Source organism: Pieris napi, chromosome 14, assembly GCF_905475465.1.
Source record: "Pieris napi chromosome 14, ilPieNapi1.2, whole genome shotgun sequence".
NCBI classification, from domain to species: domain Eukaryota; kingdom Metazoa; phylum Arthropoda; class Insecta; order Lepidoptera; family Pieridae; genus Pieris; species Pieris napi.
In genome coordinates, this window is record NC_062247.1 from 6,050,432 (window position 1) to 6,071,903 (window position 21,472).

A 21,472-nucleotide genomic window follows, 5' to 3' on the forward strand; every position below is an offset into this window, starting at 1 on the left:
CGTACGATTTTGCTGCATTGCAATTTGTCCTTCGTCAATCGATGTTTAGATTATTACTGTTAGTTGACATATTCATTACATTATAATTGTAGTACGGAGTTATTATCCTATAAATAGTATATAATAACTAATATCTATAATACATTGAATAAAATTTAAAACTATAATTTTTGTTAACAGGAATAATGACACTCAGCCGCGGCCCGTGTGACCTCGACAACATGAGTCTGTTCCAAGACCTCAAATTGAAGAGGCGGAAAGTTGACTCCCGATGTAGTAGCGATGGTGAGTAGCATATAATGAATTGTATATAATAACCGGCCAGTGTATCATTCAACAATGCGACTCATTTTCAAAGCCGATCTCTTCAAAACAGGCAATCAGCCGTCAGTCAATAACCGTTTCTGTAACATATTTCTGAGAGCCTTCAAATGTTAAAGAACTACATTTATATCGAAGATACATTCAATTTTGCATTGTAAAGGAAAGTTCCAGTAAACATTTCGTAGCAATGCTACGTGCTACGAACGCTCTTTGCACCTACGAAGACCCACACATTTATATGATTGCAAATGTTTTTTTTTAATCTTTATTATTAGTTATGTAATAAAATCCGATTAAATATCCATTAAAACAAAAACGTTTTGAACTAAACCAAATTCTTAGTCGTATTATTGATAAAATGTATGCCTGTAATTGTACATACCGTCGCTCTATCAATGTCACATTCGAGCAATAGAATCACATTAATCAGTGGAAGGTCAGGAACGAATTGTATTGTTATTCCAAAGATCTCTCGCAGCAAACCGTACTCCGCTCACGATTCTCTAGTCACTTTCGAATGCGCTCCGTACAGTAATTTCGTTTTCATTTCAACGTGATTCAATTGCGATTATAATGCTTACGTTTTTAAGCGTTTTAAATTGCATTACATACAGAAATAAAATCAAATTACAGGGCAATCTCCTCGACAATAACACTTTTGCAAAACTATTTAAATTCATTCATTGACAGTTAATGAGTACCATAATTTAGTAATATAATCATTATAATATAGTAAATATATAGTGTTAAAGATAGAATTTACTATTGTCATTAATTTTTTAAACCTTAGTTGCTGAACTGATGTTATAATTGCATTTTTCTTTTTTATATGTGTATTTAATACCATATCTTTAAACTTTTTAATAAAACGTTCACGACATTAGTTTCAATGGCTCTTACTACAAAAACTTTCAAAATGCGTTTCAAGTATTTAATAGTTTTTATAAGTTTATACGAGTGTGAATATAAAAAGCTAAAAAATTTGGGTCGCTAAAATGTATATATATTATAGAGTCTTAATTTATTATTATTGTATAAATAACTGGTTTAAACTAGGAAATGCGATAACTATTAAAATTTACAAGGATAAGTCAATGTCATGTTATTTGCGCTTAATTTATAAGATGAATAAAAACAAATATGTTGTTTTTATTTGTCTCAATACCAAAATAGTTAATGCCTATTTTATTTCGCGCATCAAGAAGAAATATCCATTATAAAGTGAGTGAACTATGATAATTTATAAGAGAATATTAAATTTATATATTCTCCAATGTAGAATTTTGCTATACTCAGACATAAGCTTGCATTGAATAATATAAAGAGTATAATGTAAAAGTGATGTGAAATGGAACTTTCACTTAAAACGTGAAATAATAATTTGCCGAATACAAATCCGGTTCAACACGTATCGCTCCAATGTCGAGTTACGAACGAGTCGTAATATCTACTTATTATTCATTCTTAATTCATTTCACTTCCTAAATACGCTGGTAAGGCACAATCTCAAGTCTACTATTTCAACTGCTCGAACTAATATATATGTTTTGTGGTACAGCATATAACTGTCTTATTTAAATACGATAATTCACTAAACATTTTGATGAGAGTGCCAAAATAAGTAGTTTAAGTACGTTTCAAAAAACCCAAACAACAAACAATAAAATGCGATGACATCGAATGTACCAAGATAAAACGTAAACAGACAAAAGAGTACGTTTAATAATAATGACGATTTAGTTCTAGTATTAGTAATACAGTACCCGTAGGTATCCAAAAAAACAAGTTCAAAGTAAATTCAAAAACAAAACAAACGATGGTGTAACGTTCTGTTTTGAACGTTTTCATCTTTAAGGGAGAAATTTAAATATCGAGAAAGTAATCGTAATTGCAATCGTGACCTTATGAATAATACAAGAGTGAAAGACGTGTTCATTGCCGTACATTTGGCTCGAGTGCCTGAGAATCGCTGGGCAATTGGGCATGGTAAGCTTCGGTGATGAAACTGAAAACGAAACTTACAAACTCATATTAAAAAGTAAAAGCGTTTCAATTTGTTTATTTTATCGAGGTCTTAAAGTTTGGTAAAGGTGTAATTAAAACATTATAGATGAATAACATAAATAATCGCGCTTAAATCCGAAATATTTAAAAAAAATATCCTTATTTTTTATATGGTTATAAAAATCTCTTAAACTCATAACAACATGTATAAAAATGAAACGTGTATAAACTCAAACATTATTTAAAAAAATACCTTAAATGCGTTTCCTTTCAAAGTGTGTTTGTGTTATGTTGGATAAATTTGCATCTAAGAATATTTCTAAATATTTTTACGTAATTTCTTAATAATTTAGTCTTAATAATTTAGTTTTGACAAGATAGTGATGTGAAAATACGCATGCGTAAACCGGGGGAGTGACGTTTCATGACGCCACATCTAAACGTCATGACGCACCCCTCGCGTGCTACTTGTTAAGATAAACAGGAACGTGCAAATGACACGCCTCATTGCGTAAATGTTTCGCTGATTTAAGTTTTTTAGATGCTCTTGACATTGCCAATTATTGTACCTGTTTTTAAAGTGCCATTCAGTCGTATCTCAGTATCTAATATCGTTCATAGCATATTCTAAAACTGTTAATGGACCCAACGCTTACATTAACTTGTATCAAATTCGAAAATTTATAGTTATAATATATTACGAAAGAATATATTGTTTTATTGGGACACCAATCACGATAAATATGAGAAACTTAGGAAACACAAACGGACCGAACCTGTATATGGGAAAAAGTAGTAAGCTTAGAAAAAAGATTTTACGTATTAATCTAAAGAAATTAACTTCTGCACGTCTTAGATATTTATGACTTATAAGAAACGCCACTCATATAAATATATATGAGTGATATAAATCAATAAGTATTTTTTTCTAATAACCGAAACTATAACAAACCTCCTGAACCCACTTTAAGGGTTAACTTAAACAGCCATTGCGTACCCAGGTCTATATACTTCAATATATAATAGGACAGTTATGAAATTACGGGTCTGTTATGTAACGCTATAAATAGAGTGACTAAGGGCTCATGGGTCGCCCCAGAGCGACACGTGGCGTCAGGGTGGAAGATAGGGGGTAGGACTGACCTACTTTTCTCGGTTGATGACCGCATACGACCTTCGTGCAGCGATCGAAAAATAGACTATTACGCAATCTCTGTGTTTCGTGATTTTAGTTTAGATCTCAAGTTTAAAAAGTAATTCAGTGAAGCAGTAGCCAAATAGCATTGTAGGAATATGATGAAACTATGAGCGAAATGTTGATTCCTAATTGTAGCATGAAATCTCAAGTTGCAACGGACAAGTCTAACTATTAATACAGGGTTACCAATATACTAATAACTAAAGTTTAGCTATGCAAGACTAGGACCTTAGAGCCAATTGCATCACGCGGCTAGAAAGATCGGTCCCCACCAATGATGTGGCAAAGGACGCTGAGTGAAATAGAGATCGTCCTCGAAGCGAGAGCGGTGCACGCGTGCACTAGTCATTGTGCGGTTGCAGTTCGCACGCACGGCCGTGTGACCTAATAGCTGGAGGGGGAGAGGGGAGAAGCCTTGCGGTAGGTCGGGCTCATTGCGCCTAACGCCCGACGCCCGACGCCCGCTGGAAAACTTTCTTCCACGCGTAAACAACCGAATTTCCCGCGCGCGTTATGTCGCGGACGAAATAAACGCGGTTTGTGCTACGAGACAAGTGAATTGCTATGTTTAAGGGTAATCAACGCATATGGATTTAGTAAAAAGTCGGTAAAGTTAATACTAGTGACATATTAATATTTGGAATTTATAACTTTTTTACCTTTCTCGTATGGACAAAATATTATGACATAATGTTTTATTCGTTTAAATCAGGATAGGTAGTTTATGATATAGTTATAATTTGTAAGATTTATAGTGTTTTATAGGAATTATTAATTATATTGTTACTTTTACTATGCAATATTATACATAGGGTTCTCCTTTGTGAGTAGACTAACACGAACTCAAGCTTCCGGGCGGCACACTGCATCTGCGCGCGCGCTGCTTTCACTTTCTCTTCGCGCTCCACGCCGCATCTCGCGTTCGTTCACTGCAACGCGCGGCCACGCTTCCTATATTTTCAATAAATTTTCCATATTTTCCGTGTTCCGCATTCTTATATAATCTGTTAACTATTCGGTTTCAAAGTTAAACAATCGATTGTAGGTACTTGCATGGACGCCGGTATGTACAAATTACTTTGAGAAGATTTTCATTTAATGGATTAGTTTTCAGTGTGGTCGGGGCCGCAACACTCGCATCGTGACGCAACCGGCTAATCTAGTCGGCGGCGCGGGAAGTGCAGTGTCGCGTCCCCGCCTCTCACCCCGCTCTAAACTACCGCGCGGTCGTTGACATTTCACCTAGTTTCTATTTATCATTTTAAGACTAAGTTTCTTTGGGCTATTGTTGATCGTGATTGGTGTTGCAGGCGAGTCGGCAGCGGACACAAGCACGTCTTCGCCGGACCCTGGCCCGCCGTCGCCGCGCATGGCAGACGCCGGCTGCAGCACGCCGCCGCACCCGCCGCCCGTGTTTGATGGCGGTGGCTCACCCTCACCCTCTCCTGCAGCCTGCCACCCAACCGTTATTCGCTCCGCCCCACCTAACTCCGTCATTAAGTTTGAAGGTGCACCTGCACCCATTAAAATTGAAATCTCTTCTGCTGGAAAGCATGACTCTTCCCCATCCTCCCATTATTCATCTGTCAAATTAGAAGGGCCACCCCCAGATCACCCGCATTCCTATAGACCTCGCGCCCTCGCTCCTCCCCCGCCAAGTCCCCACGCCTCTTTATCGCCAAATCATTGGCCTCCCGCAGCTTGTATTAATGGGGTAAAACCTGAACTCATCGGCGGTCATTTTCCACCACAACCATTAGAACCAAAAGGCGCAAGAAGTTCGACACAATGGAGAGGAGCACCCGCAGTGATTATGGGCGAATCTGGTGGAGTCCGGACAATGTTCTGGACTCTTCCTGCACCTACTTCTGGCGGAGAACCATCTCCGGGAGCTTCTCACACTCCAACACCACCTGCATCAGATCCTAACACATGTAGTGAAGAATCAGCAGCTCGACTTTTGTTAAATCTAGGAGGTGAGTTAAGGCGAACTCAAGGGCCAAGACTAAACATGGAACTATTGTGGGCTGGGGACGTTTCCCAATTACCGGCTCATCAGCAAATACATGCCTTAAATCTTAGTGCTGCTGCTGGAGGAGTTCCTGGTATTTCAAATGTACCAAATCCAAGTCCCTTAGCACCACGACCCGAGTTAAGAACATATGCACCTGAGGCTGAGCGTGATGAAGATGAACAGCCGATGATCTGCATGATTTGTGAAGATAAGGCGACTGGTCTCCACTATGGTATTATAACTTGTGAGGGTTGCAAGGGTTTCTTTAAAAGAACTGTGCAGAATAGACGAGTATATACATGTGTGGCTGATGGAGGCTGTGAAATAACAAAAGCGCAAAGAAATAGATGCCAATATTGTCGCTTTAAAAAATGTATCGAACAAGGGATGGTTTTACAAGGTATTGTATTTTACCATTTACATTAATAATGTAAAAATATAACTTTGATTTAACCTATATCTTTTATCTTTACAGCCGTGCGAGAAGATCGTATGCCTGGAGGTCGAAATAGTGGTGCAGTGTACAATTTATATAAGGTTAAATACAAGAAACATAAGAAGCCAAAAACATCAACTGCAACGAGTAGGGCGTCTCCCCCAGAAAAACCTAAAGACCCTTTACCACCCCTCCCACCGAACCTCGTCAATGGGACCATACTTAAGACTGCTTTAACAAACCCAAGCGAGGTAAGTCGAGTTTTTACTTTACATAAAGTACAAAACTTTTTGATTTACGCATAAAATTTTTTGTCCAGGTGGTTCACTTGAGAGCAAGACTGGAAAGTGCTGTGTCATCGTCGAGAGATCGAGCGATACCTATAGATAGGGCCCTGCATATGATCAGATCACTGATCGATTGCGATGCAATGGAAGACATCGCCACTGTACGCCATTTACCTGATCTCCTGCACGACACGTCAGAAATAGGTGATAAACTATGTAAGATTGGCGATTCAATCGTCCACAAGATGGTCGCTTGGACGAAAAAATTACCGTTCATAATGGAAATTCCTATGGAAATACATTCAAAACTATTAATGGAAAAATGGCATGAGATCTCAGTATTGACGACAGCGGCATATCAAGCAATGCATGGCAAACTAGCTCATGCGCCACCTTCATCAGACCACGAACATGATTTTATGCAGGAGGTTAGTAAAACCTAATTATTGCTATATATAGTTATGTATGGAATATAGAGTAACTTTCTAAATTGCTTCCATATATAGAACTAGCGATAGAATTTGATATAATGTTATTGCAATCTCGGTAACTAGCCTCACTCGAGTGGTAATCGAGCGGTCACATTCGCTGTACACTTCCGCCATATGCGCGAGCGCAGTTACGTGATCTGCATCGTTGCATAACCGATAGAAAGTCGTCTCAGCTGCACTCCAACAATCATGCAGATGCAAAACTCTATTAAACGCATTTTCAAATTGTGTTTAAACCAAAAATTAAGAAATCAAATAGATAACTGTAGAAACTTGGTGAATAAATGAAAATAATTATTGCATATATTACATAAAGTGCATCGGTAATCGCGGTAGTTACACAAAAACTGTTTTCATTGTCTAGTGCATTTCCTTTTGCTTATGTGTTACAGTATTACGTGAACAGCTAATGAGTCTATATACTTTTTGTTTGTACGTACAATAACACGAGAATCTGATAATAACTTCGTTGTTGATATTTAATATCCAATAATTTATTTACCTAAATGGAAGATATTATATAAATAGCATTACAATGACTTAGAGAAATGATTATATGTATCGTTGTATTTCTATGTCTAACAAAGTATTAAATAATATCAACGTTTCGCGTACTTCACATCATGTTGACCAATGTAAATGTAATAATCGAGGAGCGGAAAAACAAAAATAGTAAAATAAACTAAAATCGTAAATTATTAGTGTAAAACACCGTTAATCAACTTGCATTCTCAGATAATACTTAGTCAATGTTATAATAATTGTATTCTTCCAGGTTAACGCAAATCTTAGAACGTTACAAAACTGCTTAACATCACTCATGGGAAGACCAATAACTCTAGAACAGCTAAGGCTGGACGTGGGTTTAGTGGTAGAGAAGATGACCCAAATCACTTGTGTCTTTAGGCGCATCCAGCTTCGAATGGAGGAGTACGTCTGCTTAAAAGTCTACATTTTGTTAAATCAGGGTAAGTTTATATTTTTACCGAAATAAATGCAGCGTAGTAGTGAACTCTTTTTGTTAAAATATAGGAAAATTTGGCCGGTAGAAAATACTTTGAATTCATTGAAAATATCTTCTATAAATATATATCAAGAAAATTGTGAAAATCAGTGCGTTATTCAACGACTAGTGCCAATTAATTGATAGTGGAAAGTTTACTTGCTGTACTAATTTTTCGTGGATAACCTTTCACCACTTATAGTAATTAACCACTTTTTTAGGTTACTTAAATAGAATTGTTTCCGTATCTTGATAATGTTTAACGTTTTCAACAAGATTATATTGTAAACCCCAAAAGATATTTAATTAGTAATGTGGTTATTTATAAATTTTAACAACGATTTAAGATAATTCAAAAAATTTTGGTAGCCATTAAACAGATAATTTTTTTTGATGTCGATAAAATATTTTTTCCTAACAATTAAATGAGCGTTAAAATAGTTAATAAAAGAGGCCGCATAATAGATTTATGCTTGTAGTATATAGTACATGCAGTAATCCACTTATAGACCAGTCAGGGGTGCATCGCCCCACGGTTAATGTAGGTCAGTTACGAGCTAGGCATCCTATGACGTTGACTCACTTGACGAGTACTCGATATTGCGACTTACGGAATATTCGATATACATTAGTTTTTGGGTAATATCTTATTACAATAATAGCGTTTCAATCTTAGCATGTTGTAATGATTTTTAATGAATTCTGTACAATGTTCCCTTAAATATCTTATTTCTAAAAAAATGTTTTAGTTTCAAAAACCAAATGGTTTTGTATTTTGTAATCAAATCTCGTTAATCTTCTCTTGGTTTTATATATTGACTAGCAGACTCGGCCAAGCGTTGCTGTGGCTAAGATTTTTGATACATTACATAGTAGTAAACTTTTCATGGGAAACGGCGGAGTACACCAGTCCACCATGCTGTTTTGGTGGTTTTGCCATTAAGTTGTAGCTTATGTGAAACGTTGGTACTTTCAACACAGCGCCATCTGTTAGAATTGTGACTATCAAATAATAAACAAATATTTTGCAATAAAATAATATTGCGGGTATAAATTGAGATGTAAGCTATCCTATCTTTTAAGTGGGATCAAAATACACACGGTGTGCAAATTTGATTGATATCGGCTCGGTAGTTTAGGAGTCCATAGCGGACAAACAACGTGACACGTAATTTATATATATTAAGAAGATAGTTTACTAATTACGCAAGACTGTATAATAGGACAAACTTATTATAAACTATGCGAATTAATGTTGTAAGTTAGTTAACACGAAAAACATTATTAACCAAAAGAATTATCCTATATTGAGTTGAATTTCACAAACATCTTTCAATTGGTGAGTTCGGACATGAGTTCGTTAAGATCATTATGATTTATGGAACAAGTAACCCACTTACAAGCGACGTTTCTGAAAACGATTATAGTACGTTATAATTTAAGTTATTACTCGAAATAATGATATCAGGATCAGTAAATGTGATATTAATAGCAGATTGTAAATTACTTATTTAAGTTAAAACTAGCTGCTGACCGCGCCATTTTCCTAGGTATGACTAATAATAAACAAAGCGATTTTTTTTAACTTACTGCCGTAATTATTACTGAACTGAACGTGGAAATGTGTAGGAGGAAATTAGGAGGCTACGGAAACCCCGGAGTCCCATACTCTTAACCCGGATTTTAATCAATATTCATAAATTTTTGGTTAAATCTTAAGGTTACTTTTCAATTTAGATTTCGAATCTTTTCAAGAATTCAAACTGATAGGATGCGGAGTGGTATACTTGTAATTCTACCACCACCAATAACTCTGCCACTTTTGAAGAACTAAAACATTAAATTCATCGTATAATTTTATAATTAATAATTATAAAATAATAATTAATAATTTTATTAATTAATTTTATTTTTTTACACTCAACGTAAATATCGCAAGTTAATGAAAAATTATTAGAACGTGAAAAGAAAACTAGCTTACCGATATAGCATATTCCCAACGTAATGAAAATATGACATCCTGCATTATCGCAACTGGGTCAGCGCTCGTTATGTTTTAAATTTATTTTCAACGCTTGCAATGAAACGCCGCCTTGGTCCGTGATTTATGGTTTCTATGTAATTCCTTAAATTTTATGCATCCACTTTATTCATTAAATTTACGATACTTAATACTATCAAATAATCAACAAAATATTCAAATGCGAGAAAATTAAAAGCAATAAAATTTTTATTTAGAAATATTAGAAGGAACAAACTTTTATGTAGGTACATTAAGAGCATCGTTGAAGTGAAATGGAAAGCGCTTGCGCAACGTACCGCGCGTTGGCGTATATAACTGTATAGTACCTACGTTATGAACACGTACTAATCCATTATAGCAACGCCGCCATGTGTCTTGGCATTTTAATTGAAACAAATAATTGATTAATTTAATTAAATGTAACGGTTTCACGCAAAAAACTTTTTAAAATATGTTTTAAAGATAAGTCTTGATAAATCAATTAAGTAATATTTCATTATTATTTATGCAGTTATAAGATTCTTAAAAAACAGTCCGGAAAAACATTGTTGCCGAGGGCAAAAGACGTATTCTATACACGTACCTAAAATCTCACTGCCAAGATTTATAACCGTAACGAAGAGCGCAACAGCACAATGCGTTAGCTAAGTTACGTCAGTCGAACGGGACAGCATTTCACTCTCAGCGAAAAGTGAGATGCGGAAGGGAACTTTCTCTTTTGCTAGCGGTGAAAAAAAGCAGATTAGCCGTGCTAACTCGCTGTCAGCGTTATTGTGTAACGTTCACAAACACGTTTGATACGTAATTATAAACTACGAAGTGATTGCAAAATTATAAAATATTCTCGCTTAGACTCTTTGTCAAGGACAAAAATACTGTTTGACCAAAATTTTTAACGAGATTCGTCAATTAAAAATCATTCATTTGAACGTTAATACCGAAAATTTCAAATAAATACGTATTTATACGTAACGTAATTAATACGTATGGAAAAGCGCACGCGTGTGAGAGAGATAGTTATAGTGAGTGAGGACGCGAGGAGCTCGAATGCGCGGAGGTCAACGGCTAGCCGCGGTCGTTGCCCCGCTATCGGAGTGACCTACTGAGCGAGTGACGTCACCGCCGCACCGCACGCTGGCATTGGTCTTCGTACGTCTTTGAGCGTCATCTAGTGGCGAATAGGGTTACTAATTTAGAACTGCAAAATTAATTACCGTGTAATTTTTATGTTTAATGTACAAGCATTACCAAGATAATTAGATACCGTATTTGGTCCACCCCTCCATGTTTTCAAGAATCGTTATTGATTATTTATGATGTTCTATTTTTTTTTCAGAAGTTGAGTTGGAGGGAATTCAGGATCGATATGTGCAAGTTCTACGGAGTTATTTAGAGCATGCTGCGCCACATCACCCTGGTAGACTACAAGAATTATTCGCAAGAATACCGGAGGTACATTTTCATATAAAATTCAATATATAAAATTCATTGAGTGGTTGCACCACCAGACTTTCATTTTTTTAATGAAGTTTTGCATATAAATTATTAAATCGTATATCCATTTGCAACATTGAATGAGTGGTCTTATTTCAAGCACAGGGATAAATCACTTGAGAAAGTTGGTTTGAAATAGAAAGCTCCTAACAATTGGTTCACTTTCAGATACAGGCAGCGGCGAACTTGTTACTAGAAAGCAAAATGTTCTACGTGCCGTTCGTGCTAAATTCAGCTGAAATCAGATAGTATATGGCCGAGCAGGGTTTGTAGTTCTCGATGTATGAGCGACAACCTCGCTCCCGCCGCGCCCTTGTCTTATGAAGCGGTTCGCGTCCACCACCTGTGTTCACCAACGCACCTAGCAATGTTCCTACTTGTTTGAACACTGCGGTCTAGAACTTTCCCTCTAACAAACCCTTTAAACCGTGTTGTTGCCGTTTATGGACGATTTATTTCGCGATTCTTCAATGATTGTGCGACGAGTGTAGACGTTATATGTGTGTGATGGGTGAAAAATTATAACGTCCCAATTGACAGACTGATTTATGATTAATAGTTATTTTTAGTAAGGGACTTGAATGCGTGTTTTATACGTGGTAGTGTATACTACTTAGTGTTAATTAGAATATATATTGCTATTTAAATTTGTCAATCGGAGAACTGCATAATATATTCCTGTAAATATAGAATAAGTTTTTGATAGGTTAGTCGTTGTTTTTAGGAGTTGTTTCTTTGTAAATTAATATTGCTGTTTTAGTTTGCATTTTATATCTAGAGTTTAACCGGTAGATTTATTTTTTACTGGGTGTGTATTATCGGAAAAATTTAGTTTAATTTTGTATGACTTATTCATGATAGTAGCACTAAGGACTTATTCTCAGTGTTTACCAAGACTGCTTGTATACAATTGTACTGTTTAATCCTAACTTATATAGGAACTTGGCGCAGCTCGCGTTCTAAACTTATACTTAGTCACAAGATATGCATTTTTACTGCAAAGACTTCGCATAAAATTGTGCAAACTTTCCTTTGATCTTTACCCTTGAACCGCATGTAACTGTAACGTGTAATACTTACGAAAGTTAAGATAAAATGTACTGTATATTGAACGACCTTTCATAGCTTTACGTATCCGTAAAATTATTTCATAAATACGTTTTGCCGTTTACTATTGTATAATGTTAATGTGTTCAATTTAAATAAGTTCTCAATTCTTAAATGTCCAGTCCGTTGCACACAAACCTGAATCCACGCAAAATAATGAAATAGTTTTCCTTCGATTCAAATTTAAATACACAGACTGCGTGGTTTGCTAACACAATTCAGTAGTTATTAACCCAATCATTTCACAACAAGTGCTATAAACATATCTGACCCAGTGATGAACATTTATACTGTCAACTTTATGATCAGATAGTTTAATAGCACTGTAACTATTTATACCATTAAACTAACATTTTCTTTAACATTTGTCGTCATGATACATAATTATGATTAAATCACCTGATAAGTACATAATTATATGTAGGGATGTAATATACCACACATTAGTCATAAAATCATTGTATTAATTAGGCATAACTAAAATCCGGTATAATAGTGACACGCAAAAACTTTTTTTCTGTACGAATTATAAGTTGCTAAAGGATATTTGTCTGTTAGTAATTTAAATTATATTAAACTCAAAAATAAAATTTGGTCAACATTGGTGATACAATTCTGTAAAACCTTCGAAAACTTCAGCGAAAATCTAACTTTTCTGTCACTATTGCGCCGGATAAATTATTTTAAGAACTTTTCGAAAACCTAACATACACTGTCAATAATCACTGCCTCCTTGTTTACTTCATATTGTTAACTATAAAATAGTGTAAAAACGTTCCAACAACGGTGAACAGTTACCATTAGCTTTAGCGGCGGTTTATGCCAACCTAAAATTAAGTAATACAACCAAAAAGTTCGTTGTAGGGACTTAGGTTCTAGGTTAAAAATTTTGGCTACGTTTAAAAGATTTTTATGACATATTAATACATCAATCATCCCATATATTTATAACATTATTTCATCAACATTTTCAATCATACATTGACCATTACTCTCATAATTAAATCATGAAGTCCAACTGTTTTGAGTTAAACGACCCCTTTTTTAGTTCACTTCGAACTCATTATCACACATTTCATTAATTAACCAGCTTTCATTAAAAATATCGTAACGTTGTTGACATAAATCCGTAAATACTGTAAAAATTGTTTGTATAAATAAATTAGGAAATTCTGTTACCTGAATGAGCGACTTACGTCCGTTCCTCATCGTGTTACCATTAGTTAAGTTTTAGGATACATTTTGTACATATTAAAAAAAACAACCAGTTAAAAATACTGCCATTTTATGCCTAAAGTCATGTTGTTGTTTATTTAATAATTAGATATATTATAAATTGAAACAGCGACAAAATATCGAAATCGCCCGATATTTCAAACAAATTCAATAGATCCAGGCACACTATTGGCGAACATTCATTATCCTAACAAAATGGTGCTTTGGATTTTGTAATTTTGTCCATAAAAAGGCTTATCTACATTCTGACTAATGCATATTAATTTAATATATAACTTAATCTAATAATTAGTTCTTAAAACACCATCAACACGACGGTGTTGAATCTAAAGTCTGAGGTAAGGATGCCTTTATAGATTTTTAACATGTATCAAGTTAGAATAACCGCGACTTGTTCGCTCGTCTTATTCGTTAATATTATAAGAATTGACACTTATTTTGTTAGTAAAATAGTTTATTCAGGAAATTAATGGCGATGTATCAAAGGATAATTAGAATATAAGAACGTTATTTGTGTTGTACAAAGGATAGTATTAATGAGAAAATTGGCGCATTACTGGCGAGTACCTAATTAGAGTAGGACGTGAAAGCCTATTGAGGCTATATTTTAGTACATTAAATTACCTACCAGAAGTAATCAGTAATCTGCTTTCTAATACTGCGTTAGATAAACAAAATTTCAGGCCGTTATAGTTATTGCTTTGTAGAACTACCATCGGAATTGGTACCTTTGATTAGTAATCGAATACTAAAATTCTGTCTTTTATAACCATTTGTAAGAAATGTTTTCTATGGCATTATTTATGTATTTTTCTATAAATATAATTGTTGTATTATACACGGCGTATAACAGTATAGACTAACTTCTTATATTCAAATACTTGTACACGTTTTGACAATCTTGAATCGTGTGTGCATATTGCCTAGATATTATTGCGAAAAATAATTTGACTGATAAATTAATTAATCTTAGCTTATGATGTTAATGTATTTATAAGTTTCAAAACTGCATTTGACATCCCTACAATTCATAAGATATTGTAGGATTGACGACATATTTTCACATTTTAGAGTAAGATTGTTGTGTATAGCGTTTCATGTACGTATTTCGGTAAAATGGAGGGTTAACTGTACATTACATTATAATATAATTTAATAGTTTCAAAACAAGCGATTGTAAACCATAATATTCTCTATATTATATATTTGGAAACGTTGATCAAGTGTTTTTGTAATTACATGTCACATATGAGCAAGTCCTAAGGCATATAATAATGTCTACATATTATATACATTTATTACTACAAGTTATATACTCCATGTTTTACATAATCATGTTCGTTATGTTGACTCAAACACGTTCGCTTCATGTTACTCGTTTTTTACGTAAAAAACACCATATATATATTCACCACGCAGTCTCATAAAAGTGCCTCAGATTAATGATTCATTGAGTGTTTACGTAAATAGTTGGGCTCGCTCAATTTCAAGACTTATCGCTTTCAGTAGTTATTTTTAAGTAACTTTTAACTGTAGAAAATCACATTAGCTGTCTGCTGTACTGTTCTCGATGGAAAAGGCTGTTATTCGACCAAGTTAACTGACTGTTTTTGATGTATTTAGAACTCTGACTCGTTCGAGTGGTGCGCCTGGTAAAGTTAAGATTGTGTACTGGTTTGCCAAGAGAAGTTACCTACAGTTGTGTTTAGTTAGCAATGCAAAACGTGTTTGTACTTTAATTTGTTTTTTAGTTGTACTCTTGGAAATCAATGGTTAATAACTTAAGAAAATAAAATGTATGTGAAATAATTTTGTCTTTATTTTTTGCATAAGCTTTGAAAGTAGTCCAATAATTAAGTAATACAATTGATAATTTGATTGATCAATAAACAGACGAAATCGCGAGCACCAACCAATTGTTTGAGCCGATAAAGCAACTTCAAATTTCAATAATACCTAAAGAACTAAACCAAATAATTTTAAGAGATAAATTATCAGATTGGACCGAGAGCTCAAGAATTTTGAGATTATATAATTATTTCATTAAAACTAGACAGGCATTTCACCACAGATCAAATCTGCTCCCGTAATCTGTAACATCCAATAAGAACAGCGATACTGATCCCGACTTTTCGTATGCGTGTTCGATGTAGTTCTCTCAATATCCGCAGCGTAATCATGGGAAAGCGCTGACGAAAAGTCATTATTTCGATCGGGCCTCTCCAGGTGACTTTTTACTACCTATTGGGTTGGAATTAGAAATACGTCGCCTGAATTTGACGATACTGATTATCATACATAATCTCGGGGGACCTTGATTGGAACCCCCAAGTAATTTTGGCTGCCGGAGTTCCGTCTAAGTCAGTGATTCCCGAAGTGGTCTATATCGACCCCTAGGAGTCTATGACAACCTGCAAGGGGTCTACGTCAACGACAAAAAATTTGGGGGTCCATGAAATGCCATGTCCAAGTAATACAGCAAAAAATTATTAAATGGCAACTCTAAAAAGTACCTTGTGGTAGATTTTTGTGAATTTTTAACTAGCTTAGTGCATTTTAAAGATTGATTACAATGCCAAAAGTTGTAAAAAGTTCGGCTCGAGAAATTATATTAAAGGTGAAAGAGTTCTGTGAAGCGGAACATAAGAATCAAGGTGTTTTAATAATTAATAGAGAGTTGCCGCCATAACAGGTACTTTTTAGAGTTGTCATTTAATAATTTTTTGCTGTATTGATGGGACTTTTATGATATAAATTCGTTTTTGCGACAAAATTGAACAAATACATAACGTGATGAAACTAGGTAACTGAAATTAAAACATATATTACATATTACATAAGCATTATAAACTTAAAGTTACTATTATTTTTAATTGTTCATAATTTAATTTCAGGTGTGTCAGAGAAAACTGTAACAAGAATTACAAACGAAGGTATAACAGCGGCGTGTATTTCGAAAAAAATTGTAACCCAACAATTATGCATTAAAACTCTGAATAAAAAATTGTATTGCTTTTCTTTACCCTATTTTCTCATCTTTTCACCGCTAATATAAGTAAATAAAAATATACTTTTTACATAACAGAAATATTGTTTCATCGAAGTATGCAGAAAATAGTATTATTTGATAAATTACATCTGCTAAATGTAAATAAAATAGGTAACTTTTTTACTCATAAATGCCAACATTACGACATGCGATTGCAGCGCCGCGTCTGGGGGACTTCTTTCATGAAAAGGACTATACAAGGCAATGTTAGAAAAATGCAGGTTAAATATAAAATATCAAATTTTGTAGTATGAAGTGATTTATTTTTTGGGATTTTAATATATAGTGAAACTTTAACAAAATTTCATATAGATTCCTGTATCACAATGACACCTGTCACTACTCTCTTGTTAAACAGTTCTTTACCTGTGGATAATGGCAATAGACATAAAATTTAATCTGTGAATTGTGATTTTTATTTTAGCTAATAGCTTGTTCCCTAATTTTGCGGTCTGCCACATGTTGGAGGAATCAAAATTTTACTCATAAATATTCTTTATTTGATTATAATAAAGTTGAAAAATGGTAAGAAAATGTTTCATATCGTTTCTAGTGACAATCATGATTAGAATATAAAATTTGTTTGAGTATACCTCGAATTAATTTCCATGTATCGTGTCATTACAGAAACCTCTAATGCTGCAAGGGCACGAACGTGCAATAACACAAATTAAATACAATCGTGAAGGAGATTTGCTATTTTCCGCTGCAAAAGATTCCAAGCCTAATGTTTGGTGGTCACTTAATGGTGAGCGCTTGGGTACTTTTAATGGGCACGGTGGAGTGGTATGGTGCCTTGATGTTGATTGGCAGAGTATTCATCTGATCACTGGGGGTGGTGACAGCTCGTGCAGGTCAGTTTACATTTAATTATAAGAAGAAATTCACATTATTTCTTGTAACAGTTGAATAAATATTTTATTTAATGTTTTAGACTTTGGGATTTGGAAACTGGAAAAAACATAGCTACAATAAAAACAAATTCTTCAGTGCGCACATGTAACTTCAGCTACAGTGCCTACCAAGCTGCCTACACTACTGACAAAGCTATGGGTCATCCTTGCGAGGTAAATGTCAAATCATTGTTATTTTTTAATGCCCAAAATATTTATAAAAATATTTATTGCTTAATGAAGTCAAATACAGTGTAAACTCCATGCATTGTCTCTTAATAATACAACAAACCCACTAAAGCATCAAAATCACTCGGCTATGGTTGGTTTAGCTTGTCTTCCATACATTGATACACTCTACATAGATTACACCCACCCTCAACAATGACCACAATTAAATACTAAAAAGTACTTTTTAAGTTGCCAATTTAGTTAAAACTGCGGAGCTGTGTACATTGTATTGTTGCTTTATTGTCCTAGTGAGAAATAAACTCTACTGTCAGTACTCATCATACATACCAAACTATCCAAGAAATCCCTTCTTTTATTTTTCATATTGCGCATGCTTGCATCACGAAGATGCCTCAATATAGCAAGATATGAATTAAAAATACAACCTAACTACTGGTACAGTACAAACATAACAGGCATTGCATTCAATAGCATTCAAATACGATTTGTTTTTATGTAATTTCAAGGGACCAAGCATTATTTTTTCATTATAGAGAGTTATTATATTATATTCGTTATACGGAGGGAAGAGAAAAAATAACATATTTTTTTTTTAAAAATAATTTTAAATTAAAAAAAAAAAATACACTTAAGTAACTCTTTGTAACATCAAAATAGGCACAGTCCCTTGAGTGTTGTTATATAGTTAATACTGTACTTGATACCACAATTTGAAATATTAGTCCGTTATGTATAAAATAAAATAAAAATGTATATTATGATATAATGCATTTCCTGAGTACTTTTGTGATTATACAATTAATTTTTTTGGTTTTTACATTTTATTAAAGATTCAATTTCAGACTTAAAAAAATATATTATCTTCCAGGTATTTATCATTGACACTAGAACTATTGATGATTCAATCTCATCTGCATCATCAATTTTAAAATGGGAAGTCACAGACTCCAAAGTGACTTCTATGATTTGGGGAACACTTGATGAGACAATAATTACTGGCCATGAAGCTGGTGATTTAATCCAATGGGATTTAAGAGTATGTATAATTAAATTTAATAGTAAAAACTTTGTAAGGATGTATGAATGTTACAATAACATATGTATTTTAATACTACAGTAAAAATTTCATCTTGGTAGAAATGGGACAGAACCAGTTAACATTTATTTGTTCATGAAATATAGTTTAATATTATCATAATAAAACATTACTTGCTAAGTTTGGGCAGATCAATATTGCATTGAACACTACCGATCTTTGGGGTATTTCTGTAAAAATAATTAGTAGCATAATTGATGTAATTGCTCCCCATATAGCTATAATTTTCAACAATAAAAGTGGCGAGTTTCCCGATCTAATGAAACATAGTAAAGTTATTCCTTTATTTAAAGCAGGTAGTATGTCCGACCCCAGTAACTTAGACCAATTTCCGTACTACCTACTTGTAGTAAAATATTTGAAAAAATTATATTAAATCAACTGGTATGTCATTTTAACGTAAACAAATTATTACATAATAATCAGTTCGGTTTTACCAAAGGTCGCTCGACAGCCGATGCTGGTGTTGAGTTATATAGATATATAGTTAAGGCTTGGGAGGAGTCGCATGACGCTTTAGGTGTTTTCTGCGACTTATCCAAAGCATTTGATTGTGTCCAACACGAGACCTTAATCGGGAAACTCCGTCACTATGGCATCAAGAATACCGCACTGAATCTTCTGACTTCCTATTTACACGGAAGAACTCAGAAGGTTGAAGTGAATGGTAAGAGGTCCTCTGGGTCGGCAGTAGATATGGGGGTACCACAGGGCTCAATTCTTGGCCCTTTCCTCTTTCTTGTTTATATAAATGATCTACCTTTCATGGTAGAGAGAAAACATCAGATAGTTTTGTTTGCTGATGACACGTCCTTGATTTTTAAAATCAAACGACAAATAACAAATTTTGACGATGTCAACAATGCTCTGTCTTCGATTGTCCATTGGTTTAGTATGAATAACCTTCTACTTAATGCAAAAAAGACAAAATGCATTAAATTTTGTGCAAAAAATGCAAGGGTTATGGATACTAGACCAATTATAAACGGTGAGGAATTGAATCTGGATGATACAACTGTATTTCTCGGAATCACCATGGATTCAAAACTTCAGTGGTCCCCTCATATTAACGGATTGGCGAAGAGACTTAGTTCTGCAGCCTACGCGGTTAAAAAAATTCGCTCACTTACTGATGTCGATACAGCTAGACTTGTTTATTTTAGTTACTTTCATAGCTTAATGACTTATGGCTTATTATTATGGGGTCATGCTGCTGATGCTGAAACTATTTTCATCCTGCAGAAGAGGGCTATTCGTGCAATCTATAATTTAAAATGTAGGGAATCTCTTAGAGATAAATTCAAGGAAATTAATATACTTACCTTTCCCTCGCAATATATTTATGAAAATATTATGTATGTATACAAAAATAGTGATAAGTTTACTAGAATAGAACATACGCACAATGTTAATACACGGAACAAACGCAGGCTGCAATTTCCCCGTACTAGACTATCTAAAGTTAGTAATTCTTTTTTGGGGAAAGGGATACTCTTCTTTAATAAAATCCCAGAGGCTCTTTTATCACTGCCTTTCAATAAATTTAAGAAATGTATTAAAGAAAAGCTGTGTAAAAAGGCTTACTATAAAGTCAACGATTATCTAGTTGATAAAAGGGCCTGGGACTAGTGCTAGACAGGCTACTTCTAATTCATTTGCGATATTTGTTTTAAATAAGTGTTGTTTGATGATTTGCTGTTTTAAAAGAGTACCGAGAGTTTTTTACGCCGGCTTTTTCTCTCGGCCTACCCCCTCTGTCTTCTTTGCCGATGAGTAGGGATGCCTTCAAATTTAATGACGTGGAATAAGTGATACATGTATCTTATGTTCCATAATAAACATATTTTATTTTATTTTTATTTTATTGGATTAATGCTTTAAAACTTTAAGCTCTTAACATCAAGATCTGTTAAATTCAATAAACAGGCTCAGGATAATTATATTTTAATTCTTTTTCAGACTGGAAAAAAAATACACTCGATTAAAGAACACAGTCGTCAAATAAATGACATGCAGCTATCCAGAGATGGTACTATGTTTATTACAGCCTCTAAGGACCAAACTGCAAAGTTATTTGACACAAGCTCTTTAGAATTATTGAAAGAATATAAAACAGAACGTCCAGTAAACTCAGCAGCCCTTAGTCCAATATTAGATCATGTTGTACTTGGTGGAGGTCAAGATGCTATGGAAGTAACAACAACCTCTACAAGACAGGGTAAATTTGATGCTCGCTTTTTCCATCTTGTTTTTGAAGAAGAGTTTGGAAGAGTCAAGGGACACTTCGGGCCCATTAACAGTTTAGCATTCCACCCAGATGGTCGGAGTTATGCATCTGGTGGAGAAGATGGTTATGTGCGAGTGCAGAGTTTTGACCAAGCCTATTTCGATTATACTTTTGATTATAATAGAGACTAAAACTACTCTGAATTGTTTTTTGTAAAACTTTCTTTGTTGCTCTATAGATCATTATATCATAAATAATATTATAAACACAATAGTCTTTTACTTTATACAAAACTTCCAAAGTTCAGCCGTCATTTCTGTAATATAATTTTTTGAGGGCATAATTATTTAACATTATTGTCCGTGTTAAATAATATTTTGAACATGTTGCCGTTGCAT

General features: G+C 34.2%; 2 protein-coding genes across 5 annotated transcripts in view; both read left to right on the forward strand.

Moving 5' to 3' along the window:
- The window catches only part of LOC125056020 (hormone receptor 4), a 65,125-nt gene extending 49,699 nt beyond the window's left edge, over positions 1 to 15,426 (forward strand). For 3 of the 4 annotated variants that reach the window (XM_047658831.1, XM_047658830.1, XM_047658829.1), the window contains 7 exons: positions 181 to 285; positions 4,837 to 5,940; positions 6,016 to 6,227; positions 6,296 to 6,691; positions 7,530 to 7,722; positions 11,117 to 11,232; positions 11,443 to 15,426. In XM_047658831.1, coding sequence (XP_047514787.1) covers positions 186 to 285; positions 4,837 to 5,940; positions 6,016 to 6,227; positions 6,296 to 6,691; positions 7,530 to 7,722; positions 11,117 to 11,232; positions 11,443 to 11,523 — 2,202 coding nt within the window. In that variant the 5' untranslated portion in view covers positions 181 to 185 and the 3' untranslated portion in view covers positions 11,524 to 15,426. Of the gene's footprint in view, positions 1 to 180; positions 286 to 3,844; positions 4,130 to 4,836; positions 5,941 to 6,015; positions 6,228 to 6,295; positions 6,692 to 7,529; positions 7,723 to 11,116; positions 11,233 to 11,442 lie in introns of those variants that run through there. The other variant, XM_047658832.1, reaches the window with a different exon arrangement.
- Positions 15,427 to 17,030: 1,604 nt separating this feature from the next.
- Positions 17,031 to 21,342, forward strand: LOC125055988 (eukaryotic translation initiation factor 3 subunit I). Its single transcript, XM_047658792.1, has 5 exons — positions 17,031 to 17,191; positions 17,294 to 17,520; positions 17,601 to 17,733; positions 18,620 to 18,787; positions 20,807 to 21,342. The coding sequence occupies exons 1-5, from the start codon at positions 17,189 to 17,191 to the stop codon at positions 21,263 to 21,265; spliced, it is 990 nt and encodes a 329-aa protein (XP_047514748.1). The 5' UTR covers positions 17,031 to 17,188; the 3' UTR covers positions 21,266 to 21,342.
- Positions 21,343 to 21,472: the final 130 nt, after the last annotated feature.

Bases quoted from the DNA above. Each gene is read 5' to 3' on its own strand.
- LOC125055988 (XM_047658792.1), top strand. The intron at 17,734-18,619 runs GTAAATGTCAAA...ATTATCTTCCAG, and splicing joins CTATGGGTCATCCTTGCGAG to GTATTTATCATTGACACTAG. The intron at 18,788-20,806 runs GTATGTATAATT...ATTCTTTTTCAG, and splicing joins TAATCCAATGGGATTTAAGA to ACTGGAAAAAAAATACACTC.